This window comes from Pituophis catenifer, unplaced genomic scaffold (assembly GCF_029215685.1).
Source record: "Pituophis catenifer annectens isolate HBS135680 unplaced genomic scaffold, rPitCat1.0.hap2 SCAF_4, whole genome shotgun sequence".
NCBI lineage: Eukaryota > Metazoa > Chordata > Lepidosauria > Squamata > Colubridae > Pituophis > Pituophis catenifer.
This window is the reverse complement of record NW_027256884.1, coordinates 91,853,884-91,881,652: the sequence shown is the minus strand read 5'-3', so window position 1 is coordinate 91,881,652 and position 27,769 is coordinate 91,853,884. Positions and strand designations below refer to the sequence as shown.

At 34.8% G+C, this 27,769-nt stretch overlaps 1 protein-coding gene across 3 annotated transcripts in view; it reads right to left on the bottom strand.

Annotated features, from left to right (window-relative positions):
- The window catches only part of POU2F1 (POU class 2 homeobox 1), a 129,122-nt gene that overhangs the window by 12,829 nt on the left and 88,524 nt on the right, over positions 1 to 27,769 (bottom strand). The window contains exons 1-8 of one of the 3 annotated variants that reach the window (XM_070943721.1): positions 27,719 to 27,746; positions 22,606 to 22,674; positions 17,392 to 17,486; positions 11,607 to 11,660; positions 9,955 to 10,074; positions 8,025 to 8,204; positions 6,117 to 6,243; positions 2,469 to 2,563 (exon numbers count right to left, since the gene is read on the bottom strand). In XM_070943721.1, coding sequence (XP_070799822.1) covers positions 2,469 to 2,563; positions 6,117 to 6,243; positions 8,025 to 8,204; positions 9,955 to 10,074; positions 11,607 to 11,660; positions 17,392 to 17,486; positions 22,606 to 22,674; positions 27,719 to 27,746 — 768 coding nt within the window. Of the gene's footprint in view, positions 1 to 2,468; positions 2,564 to 6,116; positions 6,244 to 8,024; positions 8,205 to 9,954; positions 10,075 to 11,606; positions 11,661 to 17,391; positions 17,487 to 22,605; positions 22,680 to 27,718; positions 27,747 to 27,769 lie in introns of those variants that run through there. The other 2 variants (XM_070943722.1, XM_070943723.1) reach the window with 2 other exon arrangements.

Below are 27,769 nucleotides of genomic sequence, written 5' to 3'. Positions count from 1 at the left end.
CTAAGAGGTTTACAGAGTCAGCATATTGCCCCCAACAATCTGGGTCCTCATTTTACCCCCTCAGAAGGATGGAAGGCTGAGTCAACCTTGAGCCTTGTGAGATTTGAACTGCCAAATTGCAGGCAGCTGGCAATCAGCAGAAGTAGCCTGCAGTACTGCACTCTAACCACTGTGCCACCCATTTAAATTTTACTTGGAAACTGATTAGTCAATGTGTGGTATTGGTGCTATGTACTCCTCGGAATGTGTGTCAATTATCACACGACCAACAGTGTCCTGTAAACCCATGTACAGTGTACTGCATTAATCTAATAAAATTGTAATGAGGGCCTAAGGTACAATAGGCAGGTTCTCGTGTACCAGATTAGGGATAATATTAACAGCTTAATCTGAGATCTTTTTTACATATACAAGTTATCTAGCTGTTACAGTATATGGTGTGTGTGTGTGTGTGTGTGTGTGTGTGTGTGTGTGTGTGTGGTGTGTGCATGTGAATACATTATTTCAATTTTAGAAACAGCTAAAATTGGTATCACCATACTATTTGGAAGGAAATTAATAATTTTAATAATTTCATAGTAATATAAAATGAAGTCTACCCTGTTTCCCACAAAATAAGACATCCCCTGTTAATAAGCCCAATCGGGCTTTTGAGCGCATGGCAATAAGGCCAAGCACTTATAAAAATAAGACAGGGTCTTATTTTTGGTGAAACACAGTAGATATTTTGAAGTATATCAGTAAGCGTATGAACAAGGATGACTCAATAGATATTTCACAATTTCTGAAAAGCTTTGATCAAAGAATATCACCAAAGAGTTTTGGGCCAAGTCAAGTGCTCTCATGGATTAGCAATTAATTAAAACCAGAGAGCAGAGAGTAGGCATAAATGTTCAATTCTCACAATGCTGAGATGTACAAAGAGGAAGTCCCTCAAAGATTTATTTCAAAACAACTGATATAATCTATATTCCTTATAAATTAAATGGAAGTAGGGCTGACTAGCAGCAATGAAAGGCGGCTAAATCAAAAGTGATTGTAAAGTATGGACTTCCCCAAGCAAACATAGTTCAAAGTAAACAGGGGTAAAGAGTTACATGTTGGCGTTTAAAAATCTAAAATTTATCTATATATTAATGGGATCTGAGCTGCTAGTAACTGACCAGGAAAGGTGATCTTGTAACAGTGTAATAGTGGAGAGCTTGAAAATGTCAATGCAGTCAGCAGCTGCTGTACAAAAGACAAATGTTATGAATGGAGCCGAGGTGGCGCAGTGGTTAGAGTGCAGTACTGCAGCTACTTCAGCTGACTGCTAGTTCAGCGGATCAGCGGATCAAATCTCACCGGCTCAAGGTTGACTCAGCCTTCCATCCTTCCGAAGTGGGTAAAATGAGGACCCAGATTGTTGGGGGCAATATGCTATTTAGTATACTGTCTTTGGTGTAAGCCGCCCAGAGACCTCGGAGAGTGGGCGGCATAGAAATACGAATAATAAATAAATAAATAAATAAATGGAATCATAGAAAGGGAATAGAATGACCGATATAATACTATATAAATCTATGTTGCAATTGCCCTTGACTATTGTGTACTGATTTGATCATGGCTCGTCAGCACTGAAGTTAATGTAAAAAAGGGAAGATGATTGGTGGGATGAAGCAGCTTTCATGAGGAAAGGCTACAACAATAAGAATGGTATGGGAAGATATGATAGGATTATATAAAATCATTGATGGCATAGATAAAATGGATAGAGATAAACTTTTCTTCTCACTCTCCTAATGTTAACATTCAAAATGATCCACTGAAAATAAACAAATGGAGGTTCAGGATTGAAATAAATATCATTTTAAAACCTTGTTGGAATAATAGAAAGAAACCTCTTGGAGAGAAAGAGATATCCAAACATCTCTATTTTTCTTTCCATGGTAAAGATCACAAAAATGGGGAAAGGACATTAACTTACCTGTGATCATGATGAAGACTATGTTTGGGAAGAAAATATTCAGCATTATTCCTCTCTCATTCTCCCTTTCCCCTAAAGCAGGGGTCCCCAATCCCCGGCCCACTACCAGGCCTTGAGCTGTTCGGATCCGGGCAATGGAAGTAGTGGGAGAGTACGCACATCTCCACTTGCATGAGCAAAGCTGAAAAGGCTGGGGAACTCTGGCCTAAAATACTATGCTTCCAGTAGACTTCCAAATATTTGTTTGCAGGCAATTGAAAATGAAATTGAATTGGTAATGTCATTCCATGCCCTCTTGTGTAGTAAATTTGTGGCCTTGGAAACAACCACAGCAATGTGTGAGCCTATAAAAGGTGACATGATAGGCATTTTGAAGGCCACCTGGGTTGATAATCCTGAAGAATGAGACCAAGAATTCAAATCATGCACTATTTCTTTTATTCTATTATATCTCATCAGTTAGCAGAATAAATAAAATAAAATAAACAAGCAATGAACTGACCTGAGAGGTGAAAGTGATGCTTGGCTGAGACTGCAGGAGGTTGGCTTGGCTTTGCTGAGGTAGTTGCGTTAAGAGATTCTGCGCTTGCAGGAGACCTGAAAATTGAATTCCATTTACATAAATGAAATTAATTAGCATAGTTTGCTGCAGTACAGGTTCTAAAATGCACAGCATTTCTTCATGTGTATCATATTTGTTGCTCAGCCTACTGTTAAACGAAGTCTATATTAGCTCCATTATTTTCTTAAAAACAGTGGAAACGGAGCAGGAAGAAAAATATTAGCTAAGCTCTTATGTTATTGTGCTTTTGAAAGCATAACTCATGTGGGCACAGTCTCTCAAACCATAGTTTGCACTTTAATTCTGAGCTACAGATTAAGATTATAAAGCAAAAAGGTATGAGATTAAATTAAATTTTAAGTAAATTTAATTTTCCCTTATATCACATTAAGAATCCCAAAGACTTATAAATGGTTGGAAAGCCAAATGGTTTGGAGGGTCACTTAAAACTCTTGGGCTTCAGGTTATGAAATCTACTGTAAATAGTGCAGTATATGACTGAAGCGTATATCAGATAACTGATTAGGCAAAGAAGGACTTGAATTGGAAAGGAGGCTCCATTAGAGGAACCAATTTTGCCCCTTCTAAATTGGGAAGCCCTTCAGAAAATCAGTCATATTCCATTCACCTCATGGCTGCACTATTACCCTGTGCTATACATAGGGACTACCTTGAACACCATTCAGAAGCTTCAACTGGTCCAGAATGCAGCAGTGTGGGCAGTGATAAACATACCTCAGAATGTCTATGTGAGACCTCCACTTTACAAGCTGCACTGGTTGCCAGCATGCTCCAAGTGTGATTCAATATGTTGGATATAATCTGTAAAACCCTATATAACATAGGAACAGACTATTGGAAGGACCACCTATCTCCCTGGTTTCTACCTGGTCCATATGTGCTGATATAATTGGTGGGTTCCAGGCTCTTTTGATTAAACAGTGCTATCAGGATCCAGGAAATGTGATTTCTTTATTATGATGCCTGCCCTTTTGAATGAGATTCGCACTGAAATCAGTATAATTCTTAACCTGGTGGCATTCTGAAGGCCTTAAAGACATCCCAGGCCTTCGGTTACTATGAAATGAATCTCTTGTGGTATTTGTTTTTCTATTATTTTATCTGGAGCAACTGGATACCATCTTGCTTTGTTTTTGTGTTTTTGTTATACTGCAAACCACTCAAAGTCAGTGATGTTGGGCAGTACTTAAATTCTAAAAATAATAAATGTATTGATTGTTCTGTGTTAACCAAAAACATTCAGCAAATCATGTTTAGGGTATGTTCCCTTTGATTCTGTTGTTCAGTATTACTTGTTGAACTCCATGAATTTGCCTACAGCAGTCCATTTAAAAAGCAAATACAGGTAGTCCTCAACTTACGACCACAATTGAATCCAAAATCTCTGTTGTTAAATGAGAATTTGTTAAGTGACTTTTTCCCCATTATACGACATTTCTTGCCACAGTTGTTAAGTGAATCACCGCAGTTGATAAATTAATAACCTGGTTAAGTGAATCTGGCTTCCACATTGACTTTGCTGGTCAGAAGATCACAAAAAGGGATATGACCGCAGGACACTGCAACGGTCATAAGTATGAACCAGTTGTCAAGCATCTAAATTTTGATCACGTGATCATGGAGATGCTGCAAAGGTTGTAACTGTGAAAAACGGTCATAAGTCACTTTTTCCAGTGCCGTTGTAATTTGAATGGTCATTAAATGAACTGTTGCAAGTTGAGGACTACCTGTAAATTGATGGCCATTTATTTAGATACTGTATATAGTAATCTTTACTGAAGAGGAAAGGACAAGACTTAATGCTTCCTTCCAATTATTTTGATGGAGATACAGGGTTTATAGAAAATTCAAAAAGTTTATATACATGTCTTCTCTGTCCTTTTAAAAGGATAGGAAAAATGAAACAAAATCTAAGACCTCATAAATTAATAGATTTTTTTGGTATTTGAAAATACTTCCAATTCGTAGTAACTACAGTGTTTTGAACTGCAGATGTTACAGGAAGTTGTGCATAGTTTAAAAGCAAATGCACATGGCTTTCAATCTTTTTGACCAAGCCTCACCAGATAAAACGATCATGTTAAAGCATTAAGAACACATCCTCTTATTAAATCCAACTTGGAGTGATTCCTAAGAAGCGGGTATACTATAGATAAGTTACACAGCAAACAATTACTTCATATTAGAAACTATACTGCAGGAGTTAATGGTCTTAATGGCTTAAGCGTATGCAATAGTTAATATTTATACTTCCAAGAAAGTATATGGGAAATTTAATAGCAATTAGCAACTTTTGATATCAGTTTCTAAGTTCTAAACCTTATATCTATACCTGAACATTTAAATTCAACCTAATCAAAATTTAATCCACACCAAAAACATGTAGTCTTATCCAATAAGAGAGCAACTGTGGAAAAGCTGAGATAAATGTTACATTCTCAGTGTAAAACCTGTTACTATATGTGAATGTCTGTGTATCTTTTACTAGGTGTTAATAACCTAAAAATCCTTGCAAGATCTCCACAGAGATCATCATGGAACCATCTTCTGGATGTTTAACCACAAGCATATTTCAAAGGACCTGCCCAGAAAGTGTTCAGAGGGTTTTGCCGACAGAACTCCCATTGTGAGCTATTAGCCAGAAACCCCATATGGGAATCCTGTGGTAAGCCAAGCCATTGCTTAGAAAATTCTCTACTGGGTTCCATGTCTAAATAGAGGTTCTGCCCCTAGCTGTTACTTATCAGATTTCTCCACAGGTATTATTAGCAATATACAAATGAACTTTTGTTCTAGCGAATTGTATTACCATTCCATTTCCTAGAAAGCCAGTGTTTAATAATGGTTGATACAATTGCTCCTTGCACGGTAACCTGACAAAAGGAGGAAAAGGGGAAGGGCAAATTATTTGTCTTTATCTACAAGCTACCAGTATTTTGTGCTTCCTTTAAGCCACGGGTGTCAAACTCGCAGCGTCACTGCCATCACCTGATGTATTGTGACTTTTTCCCCCTTTGCGGAGCTGGGGTGGACATGGCCTGTGGGTGATGCATCCGGCCTACGAGCCACCAGTTTCACACCCCTGCTTTAAGCCAAAAGAAAAAAAAAAGATCTATAATATAAAGATACTATTCTCATAATAGAGTCCCCTTGAAGGTTTATGGCATGTCTATTCTGTAGAATTTTCTGGGAACAAGCTCAGCCAATTAACTATTACTCTTATATGCTTAAGCTTCAAGTAAGTGATACAGCTGAACAACTTCTAGACATTCCAAAGAAATGTAAATCTGTTGCTGAGTAATCAATATGCAATTAGAAGAAAAACTATTTTAAAAATATGTTTCTTTATCTTTCACACAGAATAAATGATTCTTATAAAGGGACACTGAGTAGATACATCCTGATCAGGTGACTAGAGTCAGTCAGATGGTTCCAATAAAATGGTTCTTTTTCTTCTCCCAAGAGAAGCATGCCTGTAACCAATTTTTTAAAAAATAGTGTCTCAAAAATACATGAATTTGCTGTATGGAAAACTCTAAAAGATTATCTCAGAAATGTATTGCTTACCCTGCTGCCCCTGCGGTGTTTGTGAGATGATGAACTGTGCTGGTTGCAAGTTGGTTGTTGGATGCACCAAGACAAACTGTTGCAGATTGAGATTTTGTTGCTGGAGCTGCTGTAGATGCTGCAGATCCTTCAAGAAGGAAAACATATGAGATATCGAAAACTAAACACCTTCCCCTTCTCCTTTTTACAATAAAATGAAGCCAAAGGAAGGACTCCTAACATCTTGTTCCCTGAACACAATGTACCTACGTACACCATTGAAGGGTATATATGGAACAATATGTGATAAAATAAATTTTATCACTCCTTCCACTGAAAAACCTTTGAAGTTTTCAGATTTGCTGCCATGTTCATAACAGAAATAAATCCTTAACAGCAAATGCTGATGCTTCAGGCTGGCTCCTTTATTCTCTGTACCTGTCCCTTGCTGATAAGAAAGTTGTGAAACTGCAACTGATTCATGAAAAAGGCAGACCCCACTGAGATTTTTCTGCAGCAGCCTTTAATAACAAGAAGATCTAATGGGTTCTGTCTCTTTTTTCATGCACCTACTTCTGTGGAAGCAGCTAGCATTTTTAGAGGGGGAAAAGATACTGCCTTTCTCTATTACCTTTTCTCCTCTCTAGCCAGCAAAATGGGTAGGATTTCCCCATTTATGCATGAGGAAAGGGATGAAATATAAATGAAGCAATGCACACTTTGTAGATGGCCAAGACCAATTCATCATCATCATAATGTTTACTGTTTTTCTATATTAAAAAATAAATACTGGGAATCATAGTGATGGGATTCACATGATGACCACTGAAACATTGGTAAATCAGAGGTAACAAATTACTCAACAAGCGGAATGGTAAAAACGGATTATTTTATAATATGCAAATAAGTGCATATTTATATTATCCATCAGTCTATCATATAATACTGTTATATAAAAATATTAATAACAGCAGCTAGACAGAAGGCAAGAAACATCACTACATAATTTTTAACGATCTGCTTAATGACTTTATACAGAGTTTGAAAATCTCATCAAAATCTCATTAAAATTAATGGCCAAGGCCAAACTTTTATAACAATAAGAGCAGTTCCCTAATAATATTAATGGTCTTCCCTTTACTAGATGTGTTCAGGTAGAGGCTGAGGCTGATTTACCATTTGCCACTAATGAATTAATTTGATTCCTATATTCAGTACAAGGATTTTGACTTAATGGCCTATGTATCATTTGGATGATCTCCTAAATCATTGATTCCAATGATTAAATCTATTACAAGAAATAGTTATTTGGTGGTAAGTTATAACAGAAATTCAAGTAAGAAAAGCCATGTTGTTAATGATAAATGAAATGATGAAAGTATTTTCTTCCATCTACAATGTAAAAGGTTCTAGAGCAGTGGTCCCCAACCTTCCGGCTTCATAGCCTGGCAGGGGGGAGGGGACAGTTCTTTGTGTGTGGCAGGCATGCATGCTCATACGTGCAGCTCCATTTGTGAGAGTGGCAGATGCATGCACATGCCACTCACACAAATGGAACTGTGCATGCATACATGCTCACTCGCTACTTGCAGGGCCCGGTTCCAAATGGGCCATAGCCCAGAAGTTGATAACCCCTATATGAAGATTTGGACATGAAGTTTTGCTTTGCTGATTCCATAGTTTAGCTTTATCAACTAAGCTTCCTCCTCTCACTTTCTACTTTTTTAAAAAAATTCCTTCCTTCCTGGATTGAATAGTGATAGATTTAAAAAGTTACACACTTTCTACAACAAGGATATGGCACAGCAGTTACTGGGTACCTAAGATATTCTCACAACAAGATATATAATGGATTTAAACTTCAGCTGTTCTGTGAACAACAAAAAAGAATATTTGGCCAACTAAAGCCATTAACAGTTTGAACCTCACCTGTGCAATTTGTATCGGCTGAGATAGAGGAATCTGTGTCATGGGCGTTGCAGCAGAAGCTGAGATGGTGGCCCCTGCAGCATTGTGCTGCTGACTGGCTGAATGCTGCACTGCAGCTGCCAGCAACTGTGCCTGTGCCTGTTGTAGTAATAATTGCTGCTGGGCTGGTGTTAACGTAAGCTAAAAATAAGTTTTAGGACATTCATTAATAAAAGAAAGGAAAAGCCGCTTTCTTAAGTATCACTGTTAATTTCTGAGAAGTTTTTATTTAAAAAGCTATTTCATATTTTTTGCTTCAATAAAAAAAAAAAATCAAGCTATCCAGTTAATTTTACATCACCCAAATGGGGCTGGCATGTGCTTGTGACCATTCGTACGGCTGAGATCAGAGAAGCAAGATTCTCTATGATTCCTCTTCAAAATTAATGTGAAAAAGGTAATTAGCAAGCAAGCAAGCAGTGGAGAGAAACAGCACTGACAGGAAATAGCAAGCAAAAAGAACAAGCCATCATTGACAGGCTTTGAAAGGAAATTTACATCCACCAGAAGCACAAGCGATTAGCCAGATGAATGAAAAATAGCAATACTGGCTGTGGTTACCAAACAACTGATAATACTCCAGCTGCTTCATATTAATATGAATCCCTGCCATGTTCCATCGTCCCCATTATGCCTTAAGATATAGATGAGGAACATGTGCACCATTTGTTCCTTTCCAAGGCACCCCCTCTTCCGTCTGTCTTTTTGTTTTGATAACATTGAGCTGGTAAGTTGACATCTCTGCCAGTTTCCAAACATGCATTATCTCTATGAAACAGGTGGCATTGAACTCCCTCTGACACATTAATATTCTTCCCAGTTTCTGTAATGAGAGAGCTGCTAGGTTCAAAGACCTGGATCCACTCCCTATATTACAGGCAAGAACGTTTCAGCAATATGACCCAGACAGCATTTCAATAAGCCTGAAGGATGCTGGATAGGTCCATGCAAATATTCACACATAATCTTATCATAAGCCTTAAAGAATGATACTCAGATTACAGTAAAATTGTGATTTATATGTTATTTTGCTATTGTTACGGCATATATTTGCTCAATTGAAAAATGAACAAAGAGTTCAACTGAAAAGCCCATATAAAGAGCTTTTCATCTCATGCCAAATTTTAAAATGTTAATTTAAGGGTTCATTTTTCTATATGAAAAAGAGAATGTCAACAAACCAAAACATGTAATCAAAGTTACACTTTAGGATGAATATTAGAATACCTGATTCGATATCATGAATATGAGTGTGATTTCATTGTGACTTCAGAGACACCAATACATTCAATCATGTAATAAGTTACATTGCTGTTTCTATGATGCTACTGATTTCATCACAAATTGCTTGTTTTCTAAAATTTATATTTGTTTCAGAAGAGTAGAAAACAAATGTGTAAAAATTCACTAACAGTTTAGACTGAGAGGTTTTATTAAAATTATATCTATAATCACTGATATTTTGCAATAGAGCTGCTTTGGTTAGGAGATTTCAAATGTATTTATATTTACGTAAATATATTGTCGTAGCCAGGACACGAACAACTATTGCCATCACATATAAAACTAAAAGTGTGAAAGTTAAACATTAATACAACATATTGGGCTTAGAGATCAAAAGACTACTCTATTAGAATCCAGAATGTCGTATGAAAATGCAATATTTAGAAGAAATAGCAAAGAGAATTTTTGTACTTTCTCTCTTTACGTAGAATACTTATCAGGAAAACCAAAACAATCTGTTTTATCATCTTGTCAGATATTTACAGGAATGCATAATATTGATAAATTCAGATTCACTGGGATTACTTCACTTTCCTTTTATGGGTTGTTTGGCTAATACCACAACTTGAGAAGGTTGCTCATTCTCATTCACTACAGCTGATCTTACCCCAGTTATCTGCCCTCCAGCCAACATAAGCTGTGTTTGCGGTATGGCCGCCTGAACTGAAGGCTGCTGTGAAGGCTGGCTTGGCTGCTGAGTGTCCCCAGATTCTTCATTAGATTTAGACTAGAGAAAGAAAAATACAAACTTTGTAGAACACAGCAGTTATTAGTGTGGACAAAAACATATTCTACTGTAGTGTTTTCCCTGTTCATTGACTATGAATTAATTTGTTTTTTAAAAAAAACACTTTAAAAAATTTATTCGGGTCTATAAATAAGCATAGGTAATAGATGGGGTTGTATCTGCTTTCGCACCAGTAAAAAATAAAATATTTGGAACAAAAGAAAAGAGCAGTAATTTCAGGTTATTTTCATAGTTGGATAGAAATGAATATGTTGAATATATAAAGCCTCTGATTTATTATCTCCCTATCACTTATGCATTGGTTTAAACCAATACATTAATTAGTGCTGCTAAAGCTTCCAAACTTTCCTAGTCAATGCAATTTTACTGATAATTCTTAGATGCATACCTTCACCAAGTATGTGACATTGGCCAACCCTATTAATTACTGGGAAAACCAATCCTAATACTGAAGGTTTGGATCACAGGATCACAATTTCCATGTATCCATTTTATCAATATGGCATTCAATTTAAACAAGATACTAAAATGTTTGTATATCAAAAAGTACCAAGGGAAAGAAAACCAACACTCAGAATACAAATATTATTCTAATCAGTGAAATTCTGGTATTTATAACGGCAAGCTCAGTTTACATATTTAAACTATTTTATAGAAAAACAAATTAATATATAGCCACAAGGCAGGAAATGGAAGCAAGAAAGCAAAAGAAAGACGGGGGAAAAAAGCCCAAAGAGGGGTTTATGCTAATTAAAATCGCTTATGGAGAACATTAAAATTCTGCATAGATTTGCATATTTTCCACCACCTGTTTTGGGGACCGCAGAGCAGGCTAATTAACATAGAGGCTCTGATTAATTCTGCCAGTCATTGAGAGATAATTACAGCACAGGACTGTAAACATTCTGCACTGGAGATATAGCCTGTTTGCCAACATCTCTCTCTGGGATTGAAAAATTACCATGGCAACCAAGTCAATGTTCAGCCTCTTTTTTACAGAAGAAGGTCACTTTTCCTGCTCTTTTCAGAAGCATCATTTGTAACTAGATGTGTGTTCTAGAGGGCTTCAAGAATAGTCTTCGGTCTTTAGCATTCTTATAATGAAGCCACTTCCAAATACTATTTGTTGCATTCCTTTTCTTTTCTTTTTTAATATATTGCTTGAATGTCTTAATAGTAAGAATCAGAGGATCACAATTTGGTGTAGCATCATACAATACACAAAGCTTATTCAGTCAGCTATATATCTTTAAAAGAAATGAACAAGTTTTAGATTCAGCTATTGAAAATAAATGCATTTTCTCCAACATTGTATAACTTTCCAAAATGATATATTTAAAAGATAGGATTAAATGTTGATGATGTTATCCGCTTCCATAATATAAAAGGAGCTGTTTTTAACAGTTTTAACAGCATTAATTGCTGTTGAACACCTAATGATTATTGTGTCATACTATTCATATTTCAACTAAATGGACTGAGACAGATGAGAAATTTATAGTAATTCTTACCTGTACATTTAAGGATTGGGCAGCAGCTTGTAAACTTGATCCAGGAAGCTGAACCTATAAAAACAATTTGTTTTTATGAATAGAATCAGTAAAATGGTTGCAAAGTTTCCAGCTTGAAAAACACATAATAAGTATTATGTCTTAAATACTATTTAAACCCTGAAGGTTAGACAGGCTAATAAAAATATTCTAATTAGCAGAATGCAATGGCATTATTGCCAAGAAAACTACATTGATATGAAATCATAATGAGTGAAATTTGCTAGGAGGCTGAATCCCATTGCAGAACTGAACTGATTGGGAAAGATTCAGGAGCTGACTAAATCAAAACAGCATTTTTTATGAAGCAGTCAAAAATTAGAATCTTATTAAAAATTCATTAGAAATTTGTGGAGCACAGTATCATAGATACTATGCATTCACTAAATGTTAAATTTCTTCAGATTTTAGTATGTTGTGTGAACCTAGATTTGTGGATGGTAATGCATTCTTTATTGGTTAAAAATCACTCCAATTAAAATTTTTTAAAATGTTCTTATCAAAGAGACAAGGGCATTCTTGTATAGAAGTTTAACTATTTTTTAAAGTAGGGATTTCCACCATGTTGTGTATCATTTTCATAAGAACACAAACTTCCAAATTAGAAAGGATATGAATTTTCCTATACACTCTGTTGAACTACAGCATAGCTCTGGGAACTCAAATATATTATTCAGGTAGCATACATGTAAATAGGAGACATAAACAAGGTAGTTAGTATATAAGCAAATACTCTTTTCCAACTTTTCCCAAATTTTTGGGTTGGATTTTACAAATGTATAAGCATGCCATCTGTCACCAAGCAAGTAATTATCCTGTAAAAACGCTTCATTCAGCAGTGCCAACATCCAGTTTAATTTCTCTGTTTGGTAGTATTACGAGATAGAACAGTATTCATTAGAGAGATTTGCAAACCAGCATTGCAACATAGCTGTTGTAGAGATATGGCGAAGATAAAAACTTGCAATTTTTGCTGTTTTAATTCTTTTTGTAGTATCAAATTATGAATATGTTTCTCTTACACATAATTGGCAAAAATACTTAAGACTGTTTTAATGAAAACTAAGTTCAACATGCTGCATTTTTTTTTAAAAAAAATCTCATTAGATAATTGTGAGTGATGCTATGTTCTGCAGTAAACATATCTGTATAGACTAAATTTTATTTTTAAATAAATTCATCCTATATTATAAAGGAGCTAATTGTCACAGATACTCAGTTTTCCTCCTTCTCTAAAGGTAAACTCCAAGGCAGCTCTGAATAATTTTTTGCAGCATATATATTTTTATTATAAAAGTATGAACTGGATATCAACTTGAACCAGAGCACACAAATTTGCAAGAATGCTAAGAAGTTTTGCCAACTAATCTTGCAAACCACGTAAACTTAAAAACAATACACAAGCTGTATTGAACATTTTATAGTTCATTGAACATTTTATAGTTAACCAGACAATTGTGACCCATTGGGTCATCATTTCAGAAATATTTCATTACCTAAACAAAAAGGCAGAATAACTATGGATGAGCAAAAAAGCAGAAGGAGCGGGAGCAACTTCTGACTTCTTGCTGGCTTTCCCATGGAGTTTCCTTGAATGTTTGGAAATCACTATCATGTGACTGTGGCAGTGCAGCCACTAAAGCTGCCACAACTTTTCTACATTTTATTCCCACAGATTTTATATGCATTCTGTAAATTAATCCTTCTGAAGTATGCAAATTCCAAAATGGTGGTCCTATGATGCACCATTTCACCAACTGAAGGTTACAAACAAACAAACAAACAAACAAACAAACAAACAAACAAACAAACGAACGCAAGAATTTAGTAGTATATAGATGGCAAAATACATGTTTGAATTTAGCCTTTTATACCTACTGCCCAGTGACAAATTTATATACATTCTAAATGATCTTAAAATGTATTTAAAAAACAACAGCAGCAGCACATAAAGCTTAGGAATAGTGGACAATGGATGAATGGAAGGTGACTAGAGGTAGTACAGACAAAATGATTGAATTGTTAAGAATACGTGTATTGGTTAAAACTGATGCATGTATAGCATTATGTATATTCTCATGCATGTTCCTTGATCACATGCATATACCCTAGCATCATCACTAATCATTTTGTGTATTACTGCCTTGTTGCATTAGCCTCAAACACCCAATATTCTATCACATTTCAGTTTTAGTGAACAAATCACATTGATTTTGTTTACTAAGATATTTTTTCCTGCACATCTCATCAAGAAGCATAACCAAATTTGATTAAGCTAACAGATTTTCATAGTTAGCTTATGCTACATAGATTGCAATACCTGAACTGGGCTAGGAAGTTGAGGGAAATAATTTCTATATTTTGCACAGGAAATAGTACGGCTATGTACACAAAATCACCAGGACTGAAGTTCAGTCTGAAGGAAACTCTATTAAGAAGCACAGTAAAGAACAGTAGAGACAGTGTTTTAAGTATATTGGCCTCCAACCATCCCAGTGATTGGATGAGCTCATTCTTGGGCAACATGGAGCACTCTAGGAAATATCAGGATGTTTGTGACAAACATACAAAGTTTTGTACACATAATTACCGCAATATAATCAACACCTGAAATTACATTTTTTAAACGTTTGTTTTCTTCTCTATATCTGAGAAGGTTCATGGAAGTACGGGAATGTTTCCGTGTTCTGCCATTGAAGAACAAACACGCTGTTACTGAAACAGGTATTACTTAAATAGGACAATTTATTTTAACTCAAACTGTGAATTTTGTGAATTCTCTCTTTTTAAAAAAAAAATATTTTACTGTGACACAATCTAGGTCTGTTGTTGTATTTTCTACTACAGGTAACTGATTTCTTAAGCCCTTTCATGTAGAATATATTGTAATTAATACAGTTGGGAAAAGAGAAATATATATATTCCATAAAACCAGAATTACCACCTAAATTGTCAGAAAATTCTAACATCTGTCAGACAAACAAATAGAAGTATGAGACAAATTGATCTTCTGAAACAAGTTTTACCAGGTGTAGAAATATATTGAAGCCTACTGGCAGCTGTTAGGTAGGGGGTAAGATAGATAGATAGATAGATAGATAAAATTTATTTGTCACCCATCTCGCCGTGGGGCTACTCTGGCTGGTTTACAACAGTAGATTGAAAAATTATAAAAAATGTAAATATAACAATAGTAAAACAATTAAACAATAAAAATAAAGTACCGCAATATGAATTAAAAGATGGACAAGGGAAGAATAGGATACACAGGGGAGAGGTAGGGTCATCTAGTTAGTCCAACGGTCACCTCCAGTGTGGTACTCCCTCATTGGATCCCAGACCAACTGGAAGAGCCAGGTCTTTAAACTCTTACAGAAGGATAGGAAGGTGGGGGCAGACCTTACTCCAGGGGGATGGTGTTAAAGATCATGCCTTTCTTTACTTTTATGGGAGAAAAGTACCTGACAGCCATTTATTTTTTACAAATAACAGTGAAAAAATCCCCTTTTTAAAAAAACAACTGTTCTCCACTTAAATAAGTAAATGTGAGAAGAAGCAATCTATACTAGGCTGTAGTAACATTTCCCAAATTTCCAATATTTCCCAAACAAATAAATAAAATATGTTAAACAAATTCAGAAAGCAAACATTTGCTGTCCTTTCCAAATTGAAATTCACTTTCTATTCATTATGTGCTCCTCAGAATTTGGTGGTAGGGTTTGCTTTTGGAATTGAGAAGTGATGGGTCTGACAAATTAACCTCCCACCATGCCAACACTAAAAGCCGCTTTGACATATAAGATCAGGTATTGGAGAAACAATTGGAATTCTTAACCCATTCCCTTTTTCCTGCTCCAACATACAAGTCCAATTTTGGCAGTACCCAAAATGACCAAGAAGGAATACACAATTTTAAATAGTATATAAATAGTATATAAAAAAGTGGATTCTTTTGAGCAAGAACCTCCATGCACTTATCACATAAAGAATACATGCTACATAGAAAAGGGATAGGCAAGCAAGAATCTATGTTTTTTTATCTCACCAAAGCTAAAACATTATAAGATAATTTTGATTTATTAGATGTTCTAAGGTAGCCAAAAGATTCCATATAATCAAACAATTTACAAGACTAGGAAACGCCAGCGCATTGTAAAATTGTTTTAAGTTACAGCTTTAAATGTGTGATACATTAGAATCTGAAACTCTTATTTCTTTTCTTAGCTGCACTATACTAACTTCCTGACTTCTAGAATGAATAATCATCTCATTTAAACATGGGTTTTAAAAATATGTCATCCTACTTTGAATATGACAATAGAAACAGTCAAGAAACTATTTTTGTTCAACTACTCTTTATGTGGCAGACTCCCAATTCAATTTTTCCCCCTTTTCGATAGTAAGAAACTGTAATGGAAAATTATTTTTACTATCAACTGCCACTTTTTAAAAATAGCGTTTTACTGAAATGTTTTTATGTACAGTATATACAATCACTGTGCTAACTCTTCCTCTATTTCTACATATTTATCTCCATGTTTGCCAAACACCACTTGATTTGTAAAACAAAACAAAACAATAAAAATTAATTGTCAAAATCCTTCATCTCATTCATGATGACTACTGGAAATTCTTCTGCTAGCATTCCTTTAACTACCCTCTAATTATCTGTTTAGCACTTAGGCTTCTAGTGTCTAAGAACAAGAGGTTTTGAAATCAAATGCCTGAATTAGTCATGTTTCCATCCAAGTACATAAATCCAGTCAAATTAAATCAAATTCAGTAAGGCATAAAACTCTTCAAACTTATTGCTTATGATCAAGTGGTGTGTGTTTGTGTGTACGTGCACATATGTACCTTTGAGTCAGTGTTGACTTCCTGGCAACTGCCTGGACTAGTCCCTGTAGTTTTCCTGACAAGATTTTTGGAAGTGGTTTGCCAGTGCCTCCTTCCTATAGCTGGGAGCGTGTGACTGACCCAAGGTCACCCAGCTGGCTTTGTACTTAAAACTTGATCTCGGTACTCAAACTAATGGTCTCTCAGTTTCTGGCCTGATGTCTTAACTACTGCATCAAACTGATTCTCCTTTAAAGTGATCCCACTACAAAATTTGCATCATTCTAGACAAATTAATCAAATGGATTCCAAGGCCATCAACAGTTATCAATGGTAGCTTTTACATAGAAACTGAAAATAAGCAATAGTCCAAGCAGTGGTAACAATTATCATGATTTGCAGCCTCTAGTTCACTCTTGGAGAATCAAATTTTATGTAACAACTTTTGGCTGAATTTCGGTATCTTTAAAATCAGTAAATTATAAAGATAGTTTGAAATTATCTCATACCACTGTTAATTGTTGTCTTTTTGACAACACCTATATTCCAAAAACCTATGAATGTTCATAATTTATGCAATTATTTAATATATGCAATTGTATCATGTGCTAAGAACATTGTATAATTTTGTGGATATGCATGCATTATTTCCAAGGGCAATATGAGACACTGTAACAAAAGACATATCACATGGTCATGATGTACTCAACAATTGAGCATTTTTTTGCTGTTTCCATTGCAATTTGCAATTTTCTTCCATACATTGGCTGCTAAATATTTCCAGAATCTGGCAAATTTTATAGAAGTTATTAAAATATCAGCTGTTTACTGTACTAATCCTGAACATAAAAATTATCTATGTGACTTTTTTCAAGAGGTCTGTATAAAAGGAAAAAAAAAACATGTTTACCTGATGAAGATGTCCAAGGAATGCCTGGGCTGTGGAGATTGCCCCTGGAACAGGCACCGTCTGTTTCTGAAAGTCTAGGCCATTTGTTTGTGTGCCTAGAAAAGCAAAGGTATAACCAATTAAAATTCTTCTTAAAAGACAATTCTGAAAAAATTGCTGGTTCTTTAAAATCCAAGTAGCAATCAAAGACAAAGAGCTTAAAATGGCTGTATTTTAAGTCTCAGTATTTAGCAAATGTTTAATATTACACATTTACTGTTTTGTTTTAAAGCCACTTATTAATAACCTACAATAGAATAATGCTACTAAAATTTCCATCATAAAAGTAAAAAATCCAATTAGATAGGAATACAAATATATAAAGATCAACATAATAAAATACAAAACAGGATCTAAGACAATTAGTAGATATAGAAGCTAAACTGCTGAAGGAACTATGACATCACCTTAAAAATTGAGAGAAACAAAGAAATCTGAAACCAAACAAAAAATAAAATAAGTGCTATTCAACTTCTCAGATCATCCATTAAATCAGCAATCACTATTAAAATGATTTATTCTTCATCCTCAGAATGACAGGCAATTGGAGGAAGTTCTCCTCCAGTACATGATGGATATACATACTGTATTGCAGAAGAATTTTATCCATTATGGGGGTTTCAAGTGTTATGTAGCACTTCATAAATGAAATAAAACACAATGAATTCATAAGAGTTTGGGAAAATACGAAAGGAATGACAAAATGACAATGTAATACAGATGATCCTCAACTTACGACCACAATTGACCAAAACTTTCTGCTGCTAAGTGAGACATTTGTTAAGTGAGTTTTGCCCCATTTTACAATCTTTTTCTTGCCACATTTGTTAAATGAATCACTGCATTTATTAAGTTAGTAACATGGTTGTTAGCTGAATCTGGCTTCCCCATTGACTTTGTTTGTCAGAAGATCACATGACATCAGGACATTACAACCGTCATAAATAGAAGTCAGTTGCCAAGCATATTAATTTTGATCACATGACCATGGAAATGCTGCAACAGTCATAAATGTTAGGAAAATTAAAAAGCACTTAAAATATTTAAGACAAAAACATTACAATAGTTAAAACAAGAGTAAATATTGTAAGCATAAAACAAGATCTAACATTGCCATTTAAATTATGAATTAAAAAAGAGCTGCCTGAATAAAATAATCCATGAAAATAAGAGGAATGAGGAGAGAACAAAAAGAGGACAAGACGAAAGGGAAAAGCTAAAATCTACTACTGCTGAAATTAAATTGAAGTAGTGCTGTTTCTTCAAAATATGATAGCAATATAACATCTTTATTTATATCCTAAATTACGTAGGACCAAATTAGGGGCTACATGCAGCCCACCATATTTTTGTGTGTGTGTGTGTGTGATTCCCTAGATTCCTCCAAGGGTCTAGAAGCTAAACATCTAGACTCATTTTTGCATTTTTGAGGCAATTTAAGAGGAACAATTGATTGCTTAAGTCTTGCAGATACTTTGTACTCATTTTGTTTGATAGAACTGGTCAATAGCCTGACTACTTATACAGTACAGCCATCAACATGTCACAAAAAATTTCAAAATCTCAAAATCCTTTCAGCCACTAGAAGTCATGCAACTGATACAGAATGTCTATGGACATTCTCAGTCATCCAGTTCATCCCAAAGGTGCTTTTTCAAAGAAAAACAAAGAAAGTCCAGTTGCCTTTAAAAAAGCATCTTTGGGACAACCGATACAGAAGAAATACAACATGGAAGTGAGCATGGAAATATGAAATACTAATACAGCAAAAGGTGAAAAATAAAAAAGGCTCTAATATTTGTTTCATTTAAAATGTATTATGATGCTTGAACACTATTCATCAAATTGATTCTTCCAAGGATGCAATAACTGGGTTTGCTGGCAGGAGTAAACAACTTACTAAAAAGTTCCTCAAGGTTGAACAATAACTTAACCAGAATTTCTGTTCTTGGAAAGAAATGGAAAAGTACTACTTTCTCTATTTGAATACATAATATGAGCTCTGGACAGATTAAGAATGATTATTCTAACCTATAGCTTCAACAAAATATATAAATTTTCAAATATATGATTTAGCAACTTTTAGTGAAACTAGATAGTAGACAGGAACTACATTAGATGCTAATGAATGCTTCTTTGAGGGAAGGAATGGTACTGCCAGACTTAGAAGAGATGGGGAAGATTTCTCAAGAGACCATGCTCTAACCCAGACATTATAGACAAGTATTACCCATCGCCAATCTTTTCTTTTAACAAATGTTGAGAAGATGCTAGATGAAACATTTTATCAGTCAGGGTTTAGGCATGAAGACAGAATGTAATTCTCACTGGTTCCTGTTAAAGATGACCAAGACATAATCCTGCCTACTTTTACAGTATAGCTTCAACATGTCACACAAAACCTGGGGCGGCTCTTCAATCATCAGAAATTATCCATTTAGATGGGGACAGGGTGCTGCTGTTTGTCCTGCTTTATCTCTCAGTGGCAAATAATCCTATCAATCAGTGGTTCTATACCTTCCCGAGAAGATAGTCTCAATAAATTGATGGTGAGGAGTGGCTCCTCAACATCTCCTGCTTTTTAATATCTACATGAAACCACTGGAAGAGGTTATCTGTTGGCTCAGGGAGACATACCATCAGTATGTACATTTCTACCCCAGGACAAGCAGGAGATGCTATGGAAGTCTTGTCCTTGTCCTTGTAGGCTGTGAGGGACTGGACGATAGGTTTAGCATTAATCCCAGCAAGATGGAAGTTTTGTTTGTTCAGAAGCTCTCTAATTCCAGAATTGCTCCATTACTAACTCTGGTCAGGATGCACTTCCCTTGAAAGAACAGGTTTACAATTGAAGGGGTCCCCCTGGACTTTAAGCTCCAATTGGAATAGCAAGTGGAGGCCATAATCAGGACAGCTGCAGCTGGTGTCCCAGTTATAGCCTTTTCTGGACCCGAGGCTCTAGCAACAACTACCTATGTGCTCCTGGTTAGATTAGTACAGCCTGCTCTTCAAGAGACAGCCATTAAAGACAAGTCAGAAGTTATGGTTGATACAAAATACAGTTGCAAGCATTAGAATAACCAGTATTTGCAGGAATGATATTGATTACGTGTTGGGTTTCCAGGTCCAATTGAAGATCCTAGTGATTCTCTATTAATACTCTTTATTGTCAGTAAAAATTACTGATCCACATAGATTTTGTCCACTCCATATAGCCAATTCAGCAGGCTAAGGATTCTCTCCATCAAAATAAGATGGGATATTAAAAAAGCATGCCTTTGTGGTAAAAGTCCCTTCTGCAACAACTTGCCTCCTGAAGTTAGGATTGCCCTTAACTTGCTAGCATTCTCAAAAACTGTGAACACTTTTTCTGCTTTTTCAGTGTTTGGTGTGGAGGAAATAACAGTTAAGGCAACTGCTCAAGGGGAATATTTAGTCTGGCTATGTGGAGTCTTGTATTCATTTGTTCTTGTTGCTGTTCTGAAGTATAAATTGCCTACAATTTTTGAAGTAACAATATATAAATTCACAGATAAATAAAAAAGCAAGTAATGTATTTTATTTTCTGAATCAGTGAAATATTAAATGATTGGTTTTAATTCTCTAATTTATAATTATGCTTCTGATACTATAATAGTTTGTTCAGAGTATTTAAAAAAATCAGGAAATGATTTGGAATTAACTATCTGCTTGTTTCAGTTATCTGGGGGAAAAACAGTCAGCTCTTCAGCAACTGCTGTTTGCACATATTCCCACCCTGAACGATTAGTGTGTGCAAGGCAGAGATGTGCTGGAGCCAACTCACTAGAGCCAATTGTTACATTTTGCAAATGTTGTAAGTCAGTTCAGACCAGAGCACTCATCAGTTGTTTGGTGGCTTGCGCTTACTGTGTATTTATCAGCACACCACTGGAGAAAGGTACTGTATATATCAAAACTTGCATACTTGAAGCTAAGCCAGTGGAAATGGCCAAAAGGGAAAGGGCTCTCCTGTCCATTTCCTCTGAGAAATTTACAGAATGGGATATAATTTGACTAAAATTAAGATCAGAGAATATGGCTTTAGGATATTATGAAGTCTCATTCTAGTTCTCAACCATGCTGTTCCTGAATATAATTCAGTGACCTCTTTTTCATTTAATTCACAATTTAATTAAAATGTTTATGATACTGGATGAAGCAGAAATGTTAACTGCAGACAAAATTACTGAGCAAAATTACTGAGCATAAAAAGAAAGCATTTCTTCAGGGAATAACCAATCAATTCCCAGTGTATCATAATAAACTACACTATTCATATATTATTCTTTATTAACTTATATTGCTCCAAACCATTGTAAGATTATTTTTAGCAATAATTATGAAGGCTGGAAATTGTTTAAAAATATTTTTTTAAATCAAATGAAAAACGTCTCTTTGTAGTAGAATTAATGATGAATAAAAATGGTTGTACTCTGACAAAAGCAAAATACTATGTACAATTACAATGTAAAAAAAATTGAAAAGGTAAAGAAAAACAGACAGCAACTCAAAACAGCTGAAGATTACAGATATAGGTAAAAGTTTTGAATTTAAAACAAATTCTTAAAAGTTATTGAGACTGTTTCTTTAGCAACTCACAGTGCAAATATCATAACCTACCTTTACAGTGTCAGTTAAAATAGTTGTTTTACATGTTAAAGAACAACTTACAAAAACAGAACTTTTGGAATGCCCTGTTATCACTGTAAAATACTGATGTAATGGGCCAAACTCAAAAATAACTACAGAACTGAAATCTAGGTTGTCAATATTTTTTTCCCACTTTTCTGTTACTGCATAGGCAATTCTTTCATTCATAACAACAAACACAAATATGCCAACAAGCACACAAAGCAACAGATTGCCAACTTCACATTTTATATGTAACAGGTTCTCTACTATGTGGGGGAGGGGTTAAACAGAAGGTACATATTGGATAAACACAAATCTGAATAGCGGAATTAATTAGGACAGCTCTTTATACTTCAGGACAAAATGTATATCTATTATTAATACACATTTTCATACGGTTAGTGCATAGATGCCTTGCTCAACATATTGACATACTGAACACTGAAAAGTAGGAAGTAAATCTGTTCATGTAATTACTGTGGTGTTATTAAGAAATCTGATTCAAATGCATATAATCCGTACCTGTTTCCCCATCCCCGCTTTCCATTTTTACAGGTTTACTGGTTTCTGACGGAGTATTCATTCTCGAGTCTGCATCAGAAATAAACAACAAACAAAAAAGACAGTGATTAGGAGAAAAATGTCCTACTGACTCTATCTTTATGACTGAAGTAATCATGACATTTTATTTATCAGTCTACAGTACACTGTACCCTAATTGCTAAGTTTGCATTCATGAGTATATTAAAAGAAAACCAGGGCATAAAAATCCCCCCATATAGCTACAAAATTTTAAATACTGTTTACTATTAAAAAGAACTACTGGAATAAGAATTATGTGTTTCACTACTGTAATTAATTATTTTGGCAACAAATAAAACATATTGGCTAAACAAGTAGCCTTGCATTGATATTTTGTTTCACTGGCATTTTCTACTGAGTTTTATTTAAACTTTGTTTTACTGAAATTTTTATACAACTTTCCTTCCACTGTAACTATCTCAGTGCCAATCACATTTCTTGTACTGATGCAGATACATCTTCTGAGAAGTTCCCATGATGTATGTAAGCTATCATTGTGCAATTGTATTACTATGCTAACTTGAATGTGATGACACATCCCAGCATTTATTTTTAAGAAAGAACTCCTTTTCTAACATTGAAATCTCCCCAATATTGTCACTGTGCAATGGTATACAAACATTACCATTTAACAACAATACAATATTTACATGTTGTGCTGATAGTAGGAGAGTTCAGTGTATTTCTAGGAGTAAAAAAAAGATTCAAGAAAATAAAATGGAATAGTTCTGACATTTAAATGATGCAACAAAGATCTAAATCATAAAAACAATTTTGAACCCATTTCAAGTACTATCATTCATTATACCCTAGATCTTTATTTAACTTTGTTCCATCACTTTCCAGTTATGGACAGACTCTTTTCTGCAAGCAAACTGATTTTCGTTGGAATTGTATGAAACAATGATATTGTAGCCAATAAGTTTGTTGTCTTTGTAAAATACCATCTATTCTTCATCTTTCCAGTTATGGCACATTTAGGGTTTTAATTACAATCCAGGTAATTTTTCTAGAACATTATGAAAAACAAAGTAAACAAGAACACTCAATAAACCACTTGTCTTTTGTACCTTTATTAATGTATTAAACCTTCATGAACATAATTTTTTTCTGTAAAAATTGATAGTGTGGGAAAATCCCTGGTACAAGAAGCCTTGTGTTTATTTCTGTTGTAATTTTTTCCTCGCATCTATTCATAGCCATCATTATCCTGGGTAGAAAGAACAGCTGTCCATTTCTGAAAGCAATGGGGTAAATTGTCACTCAACCTGGGAATTATAAATCAGAAGACAGAAGTAATATCTGATTTGAATGCCTACTTGAATTGTTACTCTGCTTGAATAACATGCTCCTAAAATGAAGTTTTAGTAAAGTGATAGGCCCAATTGTGTCAGTAACATATACTGTCAAGTTCAAATAATCAACAAAACTTGTACAACAGGGGATGTTTTCAGATTTCCATAGATGTTTTACAGGCAAAAACTAAAAACAGTTAGCCACTAGGGGAGCACAGAGAGTGCCATTTTAGGACAACATATAGTATTTCTTTATAAGTAAAGACTGCATTAAAATTGCAGTGAAAATTGCCAAAGGCAAAATCAAATCCTACAAACCTGTGAAACAAAATAATTCACTTACTTTATCAGATGCACAAACAAATCTTGAGAAAATAATAAGTGATAAATAAATATTAACTTTTAGGCAAAGACTGTCATTTTTCATAAGATAAAAAATGAGATGGAAGAAAAATGCACATGTGAACTTGAAAAATGAAGCTTTAAGAAACCTGACTAAATTATATTTCAGATTTTTTTTTTTTTAATTTGATTTATATGCCGCCCTTCTCCGAAGACTCAGGGCGGCTTACAATGTGCTCAGCAATAGCCTTCATCCTTTTGTATATTTATACAAAGTCAGCTTATTACCCCCACAACTGGGTCCTCAATCAGGGGTGGGTTCTAAATTTTTTTTACTACCTGTTCTGTGGGCGTGGCTTATTTTGTGGGTGTGGCTTGGAGGTCATGTGACTAGGTGGGCGTGGCTAGCTGGTTAGAGTCATTTCTGGAAGGTCCTTGCACTTACGACCAGTCCTCGCACTTACGACCCAACTCATTTGTTTGCTTTTAACACTGATCAGCTGTAGGACGGCCCTTTGAAGCGCCGCGGCAAGAGTTTAAACAGTTTTTTTCCCTCTAGTCATCACCTGGGATTCAGGAGGCGGCAAATAAAAGGTAAGAATAACGTGGGGAGGGGTGGGGGGGGAGGGCAGGGGTGGGGAGAACCAGTTCGGTGATGTCATATCATCACCACTACCGGCTCGGCCGAACCGGACCGAACCGAACCGGGAGGAACCCACCACTATTGTCAATGTATTTTCTTGCCATTATACAAATTACTTCAAATTCCAAACTTGAAAATGAAGATTCCATGAGGTTGTCTGTTTCAATACAGTATTAAACAAAACCGTCTTGTACGGGTACTTTCAGGTTTTCAAAAACAGATTTTTAAACTAAAATTTTGGTCTGGTTCCAACAGTAATATTTCATTGGCATATTCCATTCTGCCACTAGAAGGCAATTTGGGGGCAAAATTGGGTTATGCATGCAAGATGGTGGTGGAGAAACACAAGAATAGGAAATTCTATTGCTCATGGAGAAATATGCTCATTTTCAATGTAAATTTAAATTACTATATTATATACACATTAGCAGATTTCTGAACATAATCTTTTGTATCTCTTTTAATATAGCATGGGAAAAATGCATGTTGAACATTAAAGGCATATTTTTTCCAATTAAGGTTCAAAGTACATGGGATGGATATAATAAATTTAAATAAATAATCACAAAGCTTGGGCTATCACTCTTAGTATGAAAAGGCCATATTGGGTACATATATATATGAATGTGTGTTAGATCTGTGTCTGTATATTATGTTACAGCCTAGTTTTATCAACCTAGTTTTATCATTTTCTTCTTTGAACAGGTGATTATGTCAGCAGCTACTGCTTCACCAATAATGCAAACTTTACTCTTGCATCATGCATGGAGTTATCTGAATAATACAAGACAGAGCCCGATCATATAGTAATAGTCAGTATGCAAAATCATGCCAAAAATGATGGTAGAGTACTGCCACTGTAAACCAATTCATTCATATAAAAAACCCGTTTCCTCATGATTACACCTTGACCTAAAAATCAAAATGTTTTATATATTACACACACACACACACACACACACAATGCCCCCAATACTGAATATTTGCAATATAAATATGTAGTATGTCTTATTTACAAGGACTCAATCTTCAAAAAATATTTTTTCTATCTCGACCAATTATAAACACATTTGTACAACAGAATATTCTATGCTCGTTCTGAAAGTTTAATGAATTTATTAGACTGCATCAAATACACATATACTATACACACTACACACAGAGAGAGAGAGAGGGAGAGAGAGAGAGAAAGAAAGAGATTGTGTATGTTAGGCATAAACATAAATTGAGACAAATACAATATTTTGTCACAAAAAGATTTCAATATAATGGAAACATGTATTACCATAATAGTAAAAAAATGACCATGAAGAGCAAGAAATGATTAATGTACTTCAAAATAAGAGGATGCACTTGCTCTCACGTTGTCTAGAATTTAGTTGAAGAAAGACATATAATCCCTTATGTTTTATTTCAAGACTGCTATAATGAATTTACAACCATATGATAAAGTGACACTAAGTAGCTCAAGAGGACTTCAAAAGCAAATAGAACCTCCATGAACTGCTTGTGAACTCCCAAAGACATCTGGCTCACCAATATAAGAAGAAAATTAAGAAAGAATTGGAATCCTGCTATAATCCACAAGACGAGTCTAATTTAAAGGTGAATACAAAAGTACTAGACAAATGTATTTTTAATGGAAAGGTGTGGCTATAAGACACCATAATTTGGATAGTACATGGTAGAATATTCACATTTTTAACTATGTATTTCTCTTTTTATACAAAGCAGCAAATCTAATGTCTTATTATGGCACTAAAACAATTCTGTATTCTAAAGTAAACGAATTCTAATGAAGCAAGGACAGAAAATAACAGGTGCAGTACTGAAGTCATATGCTAATTAACTTCTAGATTCATTCTTAGTACTATTCTGACAGATCTCTAATACTCCAAAGTTAGCCAACCACATAATTGTTACCATTTCAAAACAAATAAGAAGGGGTATGGAGGGAAAGGTTCTGCTAACACTGAAGTCTATGTATACAGCTAATGTTCCTGAATATTCTTACAGTTATCAAAAATAGTTATCAAAATTAATTCATCAGATTCCCAAAATTCCAAAAGGCCAGATGAAAATCCCTTGAATACAACTGAAGTGAAAATCACACTGGAAAATTATATGAAGAGCTTGAAATAATCATTCTAAAAACAGTTCAATCTGTGCTATTTTATTTAAAAGTAACTAAATTATTTTTCATAGGTTTAAAAATGCTAAATATTAAAAGTCCTGGAGATAAAAAATTCTATTAACCTTACAAATATTTTTTTTAAAAAAATTAAAAACATTCATTTAATAGAAAGAGATACTGTTAGTAGCTAAACATTGGTATCAAAAGCATTGGCTTGCTTTAAATAGTGAAGTATGACTTCAGTTCAGAAATATACACACATAAATAAAATATAAGATGAATTGATGAAGCTACGATGACAGTATTCTCCTAACACCCTAGAATAGATACAGCAATATATACAAGTAAGCAAATTCTTATTTCTGTCAAAAGGCAAATGTTTTAAAATTTAAAATTCTGTAAGCTTCCATTCTTGACAGTCATGAGCAACTCCATTTCTCCAATGCTGAAGAGTAAGATTCTCTGGAAGAAAAATGAAGAATGGGGAAGGCGTTTGCTACTGAATCACTGACAGATTTCAACATTTCAAATGCATCCCCCAATTGTACATATGCAATTAGATCTGTATGTTTAGTCAATTTTAACAAGCGTTATTTCCATATTACATGCTTGCAAGAAGTCAGTGGAACTGATACCCACCTAAAACATAGTCGCTGCAGTCCAGCATTGTTGTGCAATCTTCTGTAGATT